The following is a 14,415-nucleotide window of genomic DNA, read 5'->3' as shown; positions in this document are numbered from 1 at the left end:
ACAAATCTGTTTCCTCCTGAGTTTCCTGTGCTGCTGACTGGCTTCTCCACTCATTGCCCACTCTGCACCTCAGATGCCTGGAGGGCATCCCAGGGAGTCCCCTGTCTAATGTCAACATCTCTCATCCAACTGGAATTCTGGAAAAGCCACCAAACCGGCAACTTGCCTGTCCTACGCCACTGACATAGTGCAGGCGCAGTCATTTCTTGTCCATCTCTTACATGTTCCCCTCCAGTCCATTTCCTGTTTTGCTTCCAGAAGGTCTTTCTCAGGGACCATTCTGGTCCTACTGCTCCCAGTGGCTCCTGCTACCCCGCAGGGGAGGAATGGACCTCCACATCCGTGGGCCAGCGGCCACCTCCGCCTCGCCCTGGCTTTTCCCTATTCTGGAACCCCGCATTCCAGTGTAGGAGCTTGGTGAGGCGTCCCGGGGCTCTGAAGGAAGTGGGTTTCCCAGCACGACCTGGTGTGTCCTGGGCCATCTGCTGCTCGCTGGTAGCTCATCTTGCCTTGCAGCGTCTCAGCATCCGTCTGCCACCTCCTCCACTTCTGCACCTCTGTAATGGCTGCTCCCCTCAGTGAGCCCCTCGCAGTGACCTGCTTCTGCTTGCTTAGCTTGTGCAGTGCAGCTGGGATGCCACACTCTGCAGGAGCACTGCTGTGACCCTGTGCCCCTCTCTGCTGGGATTTAGGTGCCCTGGCTTTTGGTTCATTCCCTGTAGCTAGAATTACCAAGAAAATCACCTATTTCTCTGTTCAGCAAACTGGGAACTCATCAAGGGATGGGATTATTTTTTATTTCTGTAACCTAAGTATTTCTTTGCTTTCAATTTTTATTTATTTGTTTTTATTTATTTGAAAGGCAGAGAGACAAAGAGTGCCAGAAATCTTCTGTCTGCTCATTTACCCTCCAAATTCATCTGCAATAGCTGCGGCTGAGCCAATCTAAAGCCAGGAACCAGGAACCAGGAACTCCATCAGAGTCTCCCACAGGGGTGGAAGGGACCCAAGTACTTGAGCCATCGCCTGCTGCCTCCCAGGGTGAGCACTAGCAGGAAGCTGGAGTAAGAGCAGAGCTGGGGCTCAAATGCAGGCACTCTGATGTGGAATGTGGGTATCCCAGGGGGGTGCTAACCGTGTGTCAAATGCCTGCCCCTGTTTCTAAGTCCTTAAACTCAGGACCTGGAGTAGCAGGAACTCAAGAAGAGTTACTGAATGATTCAGTTACTGATACGGTGAATGGGTGAGTGCTTAGCGTAGTGAGGGATGAGTTCCAGATGAGAGCCTTAGCATACGTGGCTGGCTTTGCGGTTCACTGTGGCAGAGGGATTCCTCCTTCAACGTTGCTTCGTGCTGCTGCCGCCCAGGAACAGTCGGGGAGCACACGCTTCTGCAGGCCCTAAGGAGGGTCCTTTACCGAGGGGCTGGTGACAAGCACGGCAGATGCCTTCCGATGGCCTGGAAGAGAACTGTGCTGAACCACGTACGTTGAACGAGTTAAGGTCAGGGATTACCCTCAGGTCTTAAATTCTGTGAGAGCCATATGGCTGTGATGGTGGCACGCACCAGGATGTGAATACAAACAGAATGTGGTTCTTGTCTGCTAGGCATTTTATTTTTGACTATGGAGAGATTAAGATTATGTTATTTCAATTATGCTTTTTTTGTAATACATTTTTGTATTATATATGATGGTACTTCCAAAAGTTTGTGGAATAATAAATGGAATTAAAAAGTAAGTTTATTGGGGTGGCATGGTGCCCACATCCCATGCTGGACTGCCTGGGTTCAGGTCCTGGCTCCACTTCTGATCTAGTTTCCTGCTGACGAGCACCCTGGGTGGAGGCAGGTGATGGCCCAAGTAATTGGGTCCTTGCCACCCATGGAGCAGTAGGACCAGAATGGTCCCTGAGGAAGACCTTCTGGATGGAGTTCTGGGCTCCTGGCTTCATTTGAACCAGAATGGGAGATCTTTCTCTCTGTCCACTTGTCAAAACAATCAATCAAATAAATAAATAGATGGTTTTTTACAAGGCTCACCCTGATGCAAACAAAGGCTGACCTCCGTGCCCAGCTTTTCCCCAGTGCTGACTTTCAGAAACCCCTCATCTGTGTGTGTTCTTAGCTCTGTGCAATTAACATGTTGTCAGCTGTCTTGCTCCTGTTTCTAATGAGGTATTTAAAAACCTGATTTTTAAAAGTTTTTAAAGTACTTGGCATTCTCATTTTCTATCATGAATATTATCAGTATTTTTCATTTATCTTTTTAAGGCCCATTTCCTCCTACAGTTGTGCAGATATTTGTGTTTGTTTTTTCCAGCTTTTTTTTTTTTTTTTAAGATTTTATTTATTTATTTGAGAGGTAGAGTTACAGAGAGAGAGAGAGACAGAGAGAAAGGTCTTCCATCTGCTGGTTCACTTCACAAATGGCCCAAATGGAGCTGGGCGCATCTGAAGTCAGGAGCCAGGAGCTTCCTCTGGGTCTCCCATGAGGAGTGCAGGGGAAAAGCACTTGGGCCATCTTCTACTGCTTTCCCAGGCCACAGCAGAGACCTAGATCAGAACAGGAGCAGCGGGACATGAACTGTTGCCCATATGGGATGCCAGTGCTGCAGGTGGAGGCTTAGCCTACTCCACCAAAGTCCCTTTTTCTAGTATTTTTATGGTTTTGTCTTTCCCCAAGCAGCCTCTAATCCATTGGGAATGTGCTCTTCTGTATGCTGTGGGCGAGGAGTCAGGCTTTATGTTTTTCCAAGGGGCTAGCCCCTCGTTCTAACTCTGTTTATTAAATAGTCTCCGCTTCTTTCACTGAGTATGGCACTTTTATTTTATATCTTCCAATATGTCTCCTCATTTTACCTCTAGCTAAAGTGTGGTCGTGCCTTCATTTCTGGGTTAAAAAGTAAAAAAACTAGCTGTTCTCCATTTCTGAGTAGGAGAGATTGCATCACATAGACAGCAAGGCCTCTGACCCAGGTACTGTGGGAGGAGCCATCAGCAAGCCACGCATTAGGGTAGTCAGATTCTTGGTGGGATTCCATTTCTTGACCCTTGTCATTGAGGACATGACGAGTTCTGACAAGTGGCAGGTGAACGTGCCACGTGGTCACTTTTGGACCAGAGCGTTTAAGTGTTGGGGTGAGACCTCTTTTCCCTATTGGAGAATGACTGACGTGGTTCAAGATGGTGACTTCGCCTTCGGCCTGGATCCCTGACTGCGATGGACAGAGCTCTCTCCCGCATCCCTGCGTCGGGTGTGCAGCGTGGGCAGCGCTGTGTTGCTGCAAAGCATTAAGGTTCAGGGGTTGGTTGTTTCTGCACTTCCTAGCCTGTGCTGGCTGATCCGCGAGTTCTCCTTCAAAATTTCCATTTGGGCTCTTTGTCCCCAACTGAACTGGGACCGGGTGGTTTCCTAGGGAGAAGGTGCTCTTTCACGGGAGCTGCTGAGATTAGAAGGACACGTGATCATTTTAGGTAAGAAAAAAAAAAAAACACAAAATGACAACTTCGTATTTGATTTTAGAGTAATATTCCTCCCTCCCCAGGTAATCTGCAGCTCCCAAGATGTTTGCCAAAGCAACAAGGAATTTTCTTAAAGAAGTCGACGCTGGTGGTAACTTGATCGCGGTGTCAAACTTAAACGACTCGGATAACTTACAACTCCTCAGTCTGGTGACCAAGAGGAAGAGATACTGGTGCTGGCAGAAGCCCAAGTACCAGCTGTTGTCTGTCACCCTGGGAGACGTGCTCTCCGCAGCCGACTTTCCCAGTCCAGGTAGGTTTCCTTGGGGGCGGAGTCCTGGAAGATTCGACTTGCGTCGTCTCGAATTGAGAGCATACCTTGCAAGGAATCCTTCTTTGTCTTGGTCCACTGTCTTGAAAACTGACCCTTTTCTGAAATGCACAGAATTCTGCAGGCCTGACGTGCAGCGGTTTAAAAAGCACAGTTCGGTTTTGGTGTAAAAGGAAGACTTGCCCATTGTAGATGTTGTGGCCACGCAGCCTGCGTGGGGAATCTGGCTCAGTATTGAGTCTGACGATGCCCCAGGCCCGTGGAGAGGTGTGCAAGTTCTGTTACTCACACGAGGATGCTTTCCTGGGAGTGCAGGGCAGGCTCCCAAGTTGCTCCAAAAACAGCCAGAGACAGGCTCGGCTTTTACTGGGGTTGGTGATGGGAGACGAGGGTGGGGTGGGGTTTGAGCTTCACTGGCACAAATGCAGGGAGCACCTGGGCTTCCTCACCTGCTTGTCCAGTGTGCAACAGAAAGGGAAAGGGAGTGGCTTGAAAGTTGCCTGCAGGTAGACATCAAAAGTGGATTTGGGGAGGGGGCATTGTTGTGCCACAGGGACACTGGAATCCCAGATCCCAGTGTTGGTTCGAGTCTCAGCTGCTCCTCTTCCCATCCAGCTCCCTAATAATGTGCCTGGGAAGGCAGCAGAAGATGGCCCAAGTGCTTGGGCCCCTGCACCCGTGTGGATAGATTTCTTGGCTCCTGGTTGCAGATTGGCCCAGACCTGGCTGTTGTAGTCACTTGGGGAGTGAGCCATCAGATAGATAGATCTCTTTCTCACTCTGCCTTTCAACTGAATAAAGCTTTAAAAAAATGGATTAGGGTACATTATTCTAAAACAGTATATGAAATATAGAAAGAGTTGCAGAGGAAAATAAAAAATCTGGGCTGGTGTTGTGGCACTGTGGGTTAAGCCAGCATCCCATATGAGCAGAGGTTCAAATCCTGGCTGCTCTACTTCTGATCTAACTCCCCACTAATGTGCCTGGGAAAGCAAGGGAAGATAGCCCAAGTACTTGGGTCCCTGCCATCCATATGGAAGACCCAGATGGCATTCCTGGCTCCTGTGTTTGGCCTGGGCTAGCCCTGACCATTGTGGCCATTTGGGGAGTAAATCAGTAGATGGAAGATTTGTCTCTCTCTGTCTAACTCTACCATTCAAATAAAAAAAAAACCCTTAAAAAAAAAAAGGAGCTTTAAAAAATCAACAAAGGCCAGCGCTGCAGCTCACTTGGCTAATCCTCTGCCTGCGGCACTGGCACCCCAGGTTCTAGTCCCGGTTGGGGCACCAGTTCTGTCCCGGTTGCTCCTCTTCCAGTCCAGCTCTCTGCTGTGGCCCAGGAAGGCAGTGGAGGATGGCCCAAGTGCTTGGGCCCTGTGCCCACATGGGAGACCAGGAAGAAGCACCTGGCTCCTGGCTTCGGAGATCTGTCTGTCTTGATGGCTGGTGGTGCAGACATGACATCACCTGTTACTTATCTTGTGGGTTGAAATGAAAAGGGCAGATCTTGAAGGCACCCTCATAGCAACCACCTGGGTGTGGGCAGCTGAGGAGTGTGGTAATTCCCAGTTGAATTGACTGCACCTGGGGCCCCCAGGGGGTGGGCTTATTCCATGTTTCCGGGGAGCCAGGAGGGAAGAGTGGAGAGTCTGGGAGCTGCTGTGCCCCCCGGTGTGGTTGAGGAAGGATGGGCATGCCTGCCGGCTCTCAGAAGGGCAGACGAGGATTTACGTGGTAAGGAAGTGATTGATGCAATAGAGGCTAGTTCTAAGGGAATTAATCTGGCTGGAGACGGTGAGCAGGGCCAGGGTTTTTGGCTCCAAGGCTGCTTGGTGGCAAGGGGAGATGTGCAAGGCAGGGCCCAGTGGTCCCCGGCCAGTGAGGACAGCAGCCCTGCCCAATGTGAGTCGGGGCGGGTGGGACGGCTACTCTCTCTCTCTCTCTCTCTCTCTTTTTTTTTTTTTGACAGGCAGAGTAGACAGTGAGAGGGAGAGACAGAGAGAAAGGTCTTCCTTTTCTGTTCACCCCCCAATGGCTGCTGCGGCCGGTGCACCATGCTGATCTGAAGCCAGGAACCAGGTGCTTCTCCTGGTCTCCCATGGGGTGCAGGGCCCAAGCACTTGGGCCATCCTCCACTGCACTCCCTGGCCACAGCAGAGAGCTGGCCTGGAAGAGGGGCAACCGGGACAGAATCTGGCATCTCTCTTGTGGTGCCACCTTATCTAGTCATGTCTAGGCCTCACCCTGGGAAGCACACTGTGCAGGGTTCTCTTTCTGCACCTGGAAGGTGGTTCAACAATCCCTTTGAAATGATCTGTTAAACATTCAGGCACTTCCGTGCAGTTTGCTGTACAAGTTGCAGCTGGAGAAAGACAACACGAAAAGTCACCCCTGGTGGCCCTGCCGCCAGGTCACTGCACAGAGCGTTGGCGCACAGGTGTGCCGGCTTGGTTTCCTCGGCCCTGACGCACACAGCCCAGCTGCCGGCTGCTGTTCGCTTGCAGGCCAGCCGTGTGTTTGCTTTGGGATTTGGCAGGCCAGGTGACCTAAGACACAGAGTGGCCCTCCTGTCTTCTGACGCCTCTGCCTGTCTCGTTCATTCCAGTGGTGGTGGAGTCAGACTTTGTGAAATACGAGGGCAAGTTTGAGAACCACGTGAGCGGGTCTGTGGAGACGGCGCTGGGCAGGATCAAGCTGAACGTGGGCGGCAAAGGCCTGGTGGAGAGCCAGTCTTCCTTTGGGACCCTCCGGAAGCAGGAGGTGGACTTGCAGCAGCTCATCAGAAACTCCGTGGACAGGTGAGGAGGGTGCTGGCACTGGACCTTGTTAAAGGGTGGCAGGTGCGAACGCCGCCAATCGCCACACGTTTGTTGATGGCCTGTTGTGATGAGCATGCTCTTTAGTCGGGGAGTTTTGACTGTTCTTGGCTGGAGCAGGGTGACCTGGGAAGCGCTCTCAAAGGATGTTGGTGGGTGGGGAGGTTTGAGCCTAGCAGCGAAAGTGCCTGCTCTCCGTATTGGAGTACCTGAGTTCGATACCTGGCTCCGGCTTCCTGGGAGGCACAGGTGACGGCTGAAGTACTTGCATCCCTGCTCCCCAAGTGGGACACCGGCATGGAGTTCCCCGCTCCTCGTTGGAGCCTGGCTCAGCCCCGATCATGGTGAGTGAACCAGTGGATAGAGTGCTCTCTCTGTTTCTCTCTCTCTCTCTCTTTTTTTTTTTTTTTTAAGATTTATTTATTTATTTATTTGAAAGAGTTACACAGAGAAGGAGAGGCAGAGAGAGAGAGAGGTCTTCCATCTGCTGGTTCACTCCCCAGTAGGCCACAATGGCCAGAGCTGCGCCAATGCGAACCCAGGAGCCATGAGTCTCTTTCAGGTCTCCCACTTGGGTGCAGGAGCCCAAGGACCTGGGCCATCTTCTACTGCTCTCCCAGACCACAGCAGAGAGCTGGATCGGAAGTAGAGCAGCCGGGACTCGAACCAGTGCCCATGTGGGATACTGGCACCACAGGCGGCGACTTTACCTGCTACGCCACAATGCAGGCCCCTTTTCTCTCCTTCTCAGATAAATACCAAATTTATTTTTTTAAAAAGAATGTCACTTTTGGCAAATCTGTTCTGTCCACATGTTATACAGTGCCAGTGGTGGACGTGCTGTGTGCTGCGTGTGTGAGTATTGGTATCAGAAATGGAGAAATCCCACACCCTGCCTGGTTCTTTGTAGTTTTCTGATGAGGAGAACAAGAAAGCAGGTGTCTGGCTTCAGGCATCTCCGAGAAGATGCCGTGTTTGCTCATAGTTTGGCTCTCAGTGAGTGTCGGGGTGACTGGGCATTTGACCCTTGACCCTATGTCTCCACTCAGCATTCAGGAAGTAGTTGTGCTGGGGATGGGACCAGTACCTCTGCCCTGCGCTGCAGTGGGGGGAGGCACACACGTAGGATTCCTGTCAAGAGCACGCACGGTGGGTTGATTGGGATGGATGGCGCCCCCTGCGGGGAGGTGGGGAGGATGCACTGGGGGGGGGACTGAGTGGACAGAGTGCCGCCAGAGCAATGGCTCCCCAGGGGGCCCGAGAGCCAGGCCCCGAAGGAGGGGAGGGAAGGACACTGCAGGGACGGGCAAGGAGGTGTGGCAGCGGCTGGAGTGGCTGGAGCCGAGTCAGCCGGGGCAAGGCATCAGAAGAGCGGGGTGCCCACTGCCGCAGGACAGCAAAGGCCATTGGAAACACTTGAAACCTGGCGGGCATCTGAGTGTGGAAGTGACCTGGTCCAACTGGTCTTTTGGAGGGGTCATGGGTAGAGAAGGCCCCGGATGGGCAGAAGCAGGGAGTCTGAATCAGTCGGCTTGCTGTAACTTTAACTGCGACCCCTGAGAGGAGCCGCGTGGGAGGGGAGAAGGTTCATTTTTGCTGTCAGCTTGGCGGTTCACAGCGCAAGGCCAGCAGGCCCCATTGGTTCAGGCATCTGGCGAGGCTGGTGAATGGCAGCGGGAGATCACATGGGGAGTGGGGATGCCGGGAGGAAAGCTTAAATACAAGCCCCTGTGACATGACTGCCTCCCACTGCTGGCCATAATCAGATCAAGGCTCTGCCCTTCGTTAACCATTAGCACAGGACTTTGGGGTTTAAACGTCTGTGCATCTGGGGAGCAGAATCCTGTTGGCACTGGGACAGAGTTCAGCAGAGAAGCTGCTGCTGTCATCCGACCGAGGTGACACCTGAGCATCTGTGCGTCCTCACGAGTCCTTTTATCCCCTTTGCTCTTTAAGAAAGAAATTGCAAATCCAAATGCACTAAGAGCCAGGATACCCTATCTCTTCTGCCGACATCCTTAAGGTTCTATGAAATGTAAAATGTACGCTCGTCAAATGACACTGTGCTTATAAACCATCAAGGACAAAGCACCACGAAAATACCGTACAGTTACTGAGGCTGCCCCGGCCCCGTGCAGTGATGACCATGCTTAGTGGAGATGGTGTGACCATGTAGGTGACTGCCGCCTCGTGCCCCTCGCTGGGACTCCGCGACCTCATGGAGTTTCTTCCCATGGAGTTGCCTTTGGGTGTGAGAACCGGTGGCACTGGGCGGGTGGGACAGTTGCCTGTGTGTCTGGTGGTTGTGACTTTATTTTCCTTTCCCTGTGGCTTTTTTTTTTTTTTTCCTAGAAAGGCATTGTCCTTCTCCTACCTGAATACTTGGGACACACTAGCAATTACTTGCCTGTGGAATTATAATAGTACTGGGCATCCTCCATTTTCATTTGCTAAATCTGGGAAAGGGGACCAGGGAGGCTGGGCTGGGGGAGAGGGGAGCCCTGGGCCTCTTCTCTGCTCCCTCTGTCTTCACACAGCTCATGTAGCTGAGCCGTATCTTGCAGTCTCGTTACTTCTATTTCAAGAGCCTGCAGCTTGGCAATGCTGTGCAATCACATTCCCCGATAGAGGTTTTTTAAAAACGCTTTCATGGTTTAGGTGTAGAAACCATGGCCAACCGAAGCATCTGGGAGGGATAGAGTGGAGATGGGAGAGAAGCAAGAGCCAGCACTCAGAGGTGGGGGATGGGGTGGGGGTGGAGGAGCGCCCCCCGGAGCGCGTACCCTGCGCCTGACTCTTGAGCGACATCATCTCGTGTTCTCTGTGCGGCCAGCTCCTCCGGGAGAAGAAAGAACTTGTTCCCAGACACATGGCTGAATGTGGGAGCTAGAACGTGGAGTCAGCCCAGGATTTTCTGGCTGCAAAGCTCCCGTTCTTTTCTCTCAATCATGCTTGAAGTGGCTGTGAAGAGGGAAACATAGTTGCAAGGACAGCACTGTGTGATGGCGGAGGCGGGAAGGTGAGATCCCCGTGAGGACGCCTGATGGGTGCCCAGTGCGGGATGCCCTGCAGGCTCGGCTGAAGGCCGGTGCCCCGACACGGGGTCGAAATCCTGGGAAGACTTCAGGAATCCTACTAGCTGTGACCACGGCACGGGGTCATGGTCCAGGGAGCCGCGACATCACTAGTATGAAAAAGAAACCTGGTCCCTGTTGTGTTGCTGTGGGATCCAGGTGAGAGGCAGGGCAGGGGAGGGAAGAAAGGTACAGGTTTCCCAGTCCCGCGATGGACATCAGTCAACCCAGGCTTCTTTTGTTGTGAGTCTTCTCCGCAGGGTCCTCCGGTCTTTGGACTCCTGCTGTGTCCTGGGGATTGATAAGGTGCCGTTGATAAGCGCCGGCCTTGGGTGTGGTGATGAGGCATGCTTGAGTACTGGATGTGCTTGAGAACGGATTTGCACTCATTTTATCTCAGGTCAGTTGGACAAGTTGTCATCTGGGTACAGGTGAAATTAGAAGTCAGGGGTATCGGCTTTCTTATCTGTGGGATTTGTGAACCTCTCAAAGTCATCTTTGTATAAACAAGCGTGTGTGCCTGTGCCGTTGGTCTAACGTTGGGCACTGACGTCCCATGGGACTTGGTCTTCCAGATACCTGCAGCTGACCCTTTGGAAAATTTTATTTGTTATACTAGTTTCATGTATTTCATATATGCAGATTTAGGAACATAGTGATACTTCCCTCCCTCCCCCCCTCCCCCGACTCCCGCCCTTCCTCCTCCTCCCTCTCTCATTCTCAGTCTCAACTTTTACAAAGATCTATTTTCAGCTTACTTAATGATCAAAGGGTTAAAAGAGTCCAACAAATCGTATGAAAAAACCCTGTTCCTGCCGGCGCCGTGGCTCAATAGGCTAATCCTCCACCTTGCGGCGCCGGCACACCGGGTTCTAGTCCCGGTTGGGGCGCCGGATTCTGTCCCGGTTGCCCCTCTTCCAGGCCAGCTCTCTGCTATGGCCAGGGAGTGCAGTGGAGGATGGCCCAGGTGCTTGGGCCCTGCACCCCATGGGAGACCAGGAAAAGCACCTGGATCCTGGCTCCTGCCAACGGATCAGCGCGGTGCGCCGGCTGCAGCGGCGGCCATTGGAGGGTGAACCAACGGCAAAGGAAGACCTTTCTCTCTCTGTCTCTCTCACTGTCCACTCTGCCTGTCAAAAAAAAAAAAAAAAAAAAAAAAAAAAAAAAAAAAAAAAAAAAAAACCCTGTTCCTCAGCAGTGGAGACAAGGGCTGTAGACATTCAGAGAATCTCAAAATGTCCATTGCTCTCCAACACATTACATTTTCAGTAAATGTTCTGGATGCATCCATTCTAAATGTATCACGTACTTCTCTCTCTCTCTCTTTAATGGAGAATAACAAGTTTGTTGAGACCTTCCCATGATGCCTCAGGTTGACGTTTGCCTTCACATGTGGGGTTTTTCTGTACAAAACTCCAGCTTTCCTGTGCTGTCTTCCATTGCTGCCTGCCGTTTGTCGCTGGCTTGGGTAAAGCGGCCATGCCCACTCCGCCTCTGCCACTGATTGACTGCCACTGATCAGTTATTGCTGGCAAAGAACATATGTGGACTTGATAAGAGTATTGGTCAATTTTTCATCACTCCAACAAAATAATTGAGACAATGCAGTTTGTAAGGAGAAAAGCTTTGGCTCACAGTTTGGAGGTGCAGGTCCAAGAGTCTCTGGCCATGGTGGAACAGGGAGCCCCCGCCCCCGGGGGTGTGTGTGTGTGGATCAAGTGACCAGTCAGGAAGCAGAGAGAGCCCAGGCCCCTCAGGCTTCTGTCACAACTCTGTCACCAGAATTGTCTCCCGCGGGGACGCCCCCAGTGACCCAAGGACTTCCCGCCAGGGGAACCTCCCAGACTGTAACTACAGTAGAGTTACACTGACTTAGCCACAATTGTGTCCACTGTCCTACTACCATCAGTTTATGGCTTTGGGGTTTAAATATCTCCCTGAATTTGGGAGCCATTTTTTTTTTTAAAGCAGTGTCTTATTACTCTTAAACTTACTCATAAACTTCAATTAGCATCATTTCTATATATATATATATATTTTAAATATTTGTTTGAAAGGTAGAACAACAGAGAGAGATGGAAAGAGAGCGAGCTTCCATCTGCTGCATCACCCTCCAAATGGTTGCAATGGCCGAGGCTGGGCTAGGTTAAAGCCAGGAGCTTCATCCCAGTCTCCCACCTGGGTGACCAGGATCCCAAGAACTTGGGCCATCTCCCACTGCTTTCCTTGGAGCATTCACAGGGAAGCAGGATTGGAAGTGGAACAGCTGGGACTTGAACTGGCGTCCACATGAGATGTCAGCATCGCAGGCAATGCCTTACCTGCTACGCCACAATGCCAGTTCCTGGTAGTCAAATCTTGTTCAAAACACAGCAGTGAGCCACTTCTGCCCTTGGCCTCGGCCTCCACAGCTGTAGTAGAAAAACTAGACTTGATCTTTGAGTGCTTTCTCCTGGTTAAAAAAAAAACTAGAAGTGAGTGGGGTCCCAAGTGCCCCCCCCAACCCCTGCCCCTTGGGTCCCAGGCCTTGCTTCTAGCTGTCGCCCAGCTCGCGGTTTCCTGGCTGTTGGGAGATTGAGGTGGGTGTTACCATAAGGCACAATGACTTTTATGCCCTATTGTGTTGAAAGGCAAATTTCTGTAAAGCAGATTACTGCGATGTAACTAGAAGTTTGGCTCTTCCTTAAGAAGAGAGCAAGGGTGTGGCTATGAAGAACCTTCCTAATTACTTGTAGTATTTTAAACTCAAAATCCTGTTATATCCAAATACTGCAAATTTCTACAAATTTTGCACAGAAAACATTAAAAAAATGCTATTCTTTATGATGGCCCTTAGTTGATGTGTTTAAAAATGTTGCAATAACTCTTGGGAAGAGTACAGTTTGAGTATGCCATGGACTCCAGTTTTATTTAGGAGGTTTTCAAAGGGGGTACTTGAGGGCCTATGTTTTTCTGGAAAAAACCAAATTTTTCTGGGTTTTCTACTTGATTGGTTTCCTGACGGCCATCAGGGGTTTGGAAACATCCCATTTGTGTCCATGTGTTGACATTGTGTCCTTTTTTGGTGCTGGCATCTTTATTTTTAATGGAGTTTGTGCCTAATGATTTAAAGACTTCTGTCCTCATGCACTTGGAAAGCAAGACTCCTGGGGACAGGCACTGTGGCCTAGAGGGTTAAACCACTGCCTACAGCATCAGCATCCCATATGGGTGCCAGTTTGAGTACTGGCTACTCCACTTCTCTTCCAGCTCCCTGCTACTGGCCTGGGAAAACAGCAGGGGAAGGCTCAAACGCTTGGGCCCCTGCACCCATATGGAAGACCCTGAAGTTCCTGGCTTTGGTCTAGCCCAGCCCTGGCCATTGTGGCCATTTGGGGAGTGAGCCAGCAGGTGGATGATCAATCTCCCCCCTTCTACCCCTCTTTCCCCTCTCCCCCCTCTCCATGTCTGGTACCAGACCTCAGTGGAGATGCTTCCAACTTTTCCCCATTCAATATGATGCTGGCTGTGGATTTGTCATGAATTGCCTTCTATACCCAGTCTGCTTAGAGTTTTCATCATGAAAGGGTGTTGTATTTTATCAAATGCTTCCTCTGCATCTATTGAACTAAGCATATGGTTTTTCTTCTGCAGTTTGTTAATGTGGTGTATCACCTTGATTGATTTGCGAACATTGAACCATCCCTGCATACCAGGAATAAATCCCACTTGGTCTGGGAGGATGATCTTTCTGATGTGCTGTTGGATTCTATTGGCTAGAATTTTATTGAGGATTTTTGTGTCTATGTTCATCAGGGATGTTGGTCTGTCATTCTCTTTGCTGCATCTTTGTCAGGTTAGGAATTAAGGTGATGCTGGCTTTGTAGAACGAATTTGGGAGGATTCCCTCTTTTTCAATTGTTTTGAATGGCTTGAGAAGAATTAGAGTTAGTTGTTCTTTAAATGTCTGGTAGAATTCAGCGTGAATCCCTCCAGTCCTGGGCTTTTCTTTGTAGGAAGGGCCTTTATTACTGATTCAATTTCTTAGTTATGGGTCTGTTTAGGTTTTCTGTGTCTTCATGGTTCAGTTTAAGCAGTTGTACATGCCCAGGAATCTATCCGTTTCTGATAGATTTCCCAGTTTGTTGGCATACAATTCTTTTTTTTTTTCTTTGACAGGCAGAGTTAGAGAGACAGAGACAGAGAGAAAGGTCTTCCTTTCCATTGGTTCACCCCCCACCCCCAAATGGCCGCCACGGCCAGCACACTGCAGCTGGTTCGCTAAGCTGATCCAAAGCCAGGAGCCAGGTGCTTCCTCCTGGTCTCCCATGGGGTGCAGGGCCCAAGCACTTGGGCCATCCTCCACTGCCCACCTGGGCCACAGCAGAGAGCTGGACTGGAAGAGGAGCACCTGAGACAGAATCTGGCGCCCCAACCGGGACTAGAACCCGGGTGGCTGGTGCCGCAGGCGGAGGATTAGCCAAGTGAGCATACAATTCTTTGTAGTAATTTCTGATGACTTTTTTTTTTTCCTGTGGCGTTTGTTGTTATATCTCCTTTTTCATGTCTAATTTATTGATTTGGGTTTTCTCTCCTTTTTTGGTTAGTTGGGCCAATAGTGTGTCAATTTTGTTTATTTTTTCAAAAAAAAGCTCATCGTTTTGCTGATCTTTCATTTTTTTTGGATTCAATTTTGATTTCTGTTTTAAATCTTTTCTCCTACTAGTTTTGGGTTTTGTTTGCTGTAGTTTTTT

At 50.4% G+C, this 14,415-nt stretch overlaps 1 protein-coding gene across 7 annotated transcripts in view; it reads left to right on the top strand.

Moving 5' to 3' along the window:
- The window catches only part of GSDME (gasdermin E), a 376,936-nt gene that overhangs the window by 319,224 nt on the left and 43,297 nt on the right, over positions 1-14,415 (top strand). For 3 of the 7 annotated variants that reach the window (XM_089315422.1, XM_089315421.1, XM_002713826.6), the window contains exons 2-3: positions 3,546-3,775; positions 6,398-6,590. In XM_089315422.1, coding sequence (XP_089171548.1) covers positions 3,565-3,775; positions 6,398-6,590 — 404 coding nt within the window. In that variant the 5' untranslated portion in view covers positions 3,546-3,564. Of the gene's footprint in view, positions 1-862; positions 1,042-3,545; positions 3,776-5,456; positions 5,527-6,397; positions 6,591-6,688; positions 6,953-14,415 lie in introns of those variants that run through there. The other 4 variants (XM_089315420.1, XM_089315419.1, XM_089315423.1 and 1 more) reach the window with 4 other exon arrangements.

This window comes from Oryctolagus cuniculus, chromosome 16, assembly GCF_051225735.1.
Source record: "Oryctolagus cuniculus isolate XC-2025 breed Fujian yellow rabbit chromosome 16, ASM5122573v1, whole genome shotgun sequence".
Lineage (NCBI taxonomy): Eukaryota > Metazoa > Chordata > Mammalia > Lagomorpha > Leporidae > Oryctolagus > Oryctolagus cuniculus.
The sequence above is the reverse complement of the archived record's forward strand: the minus strand, read 5'-3'. Positions and strand labels throughout refer to the sequence as shown.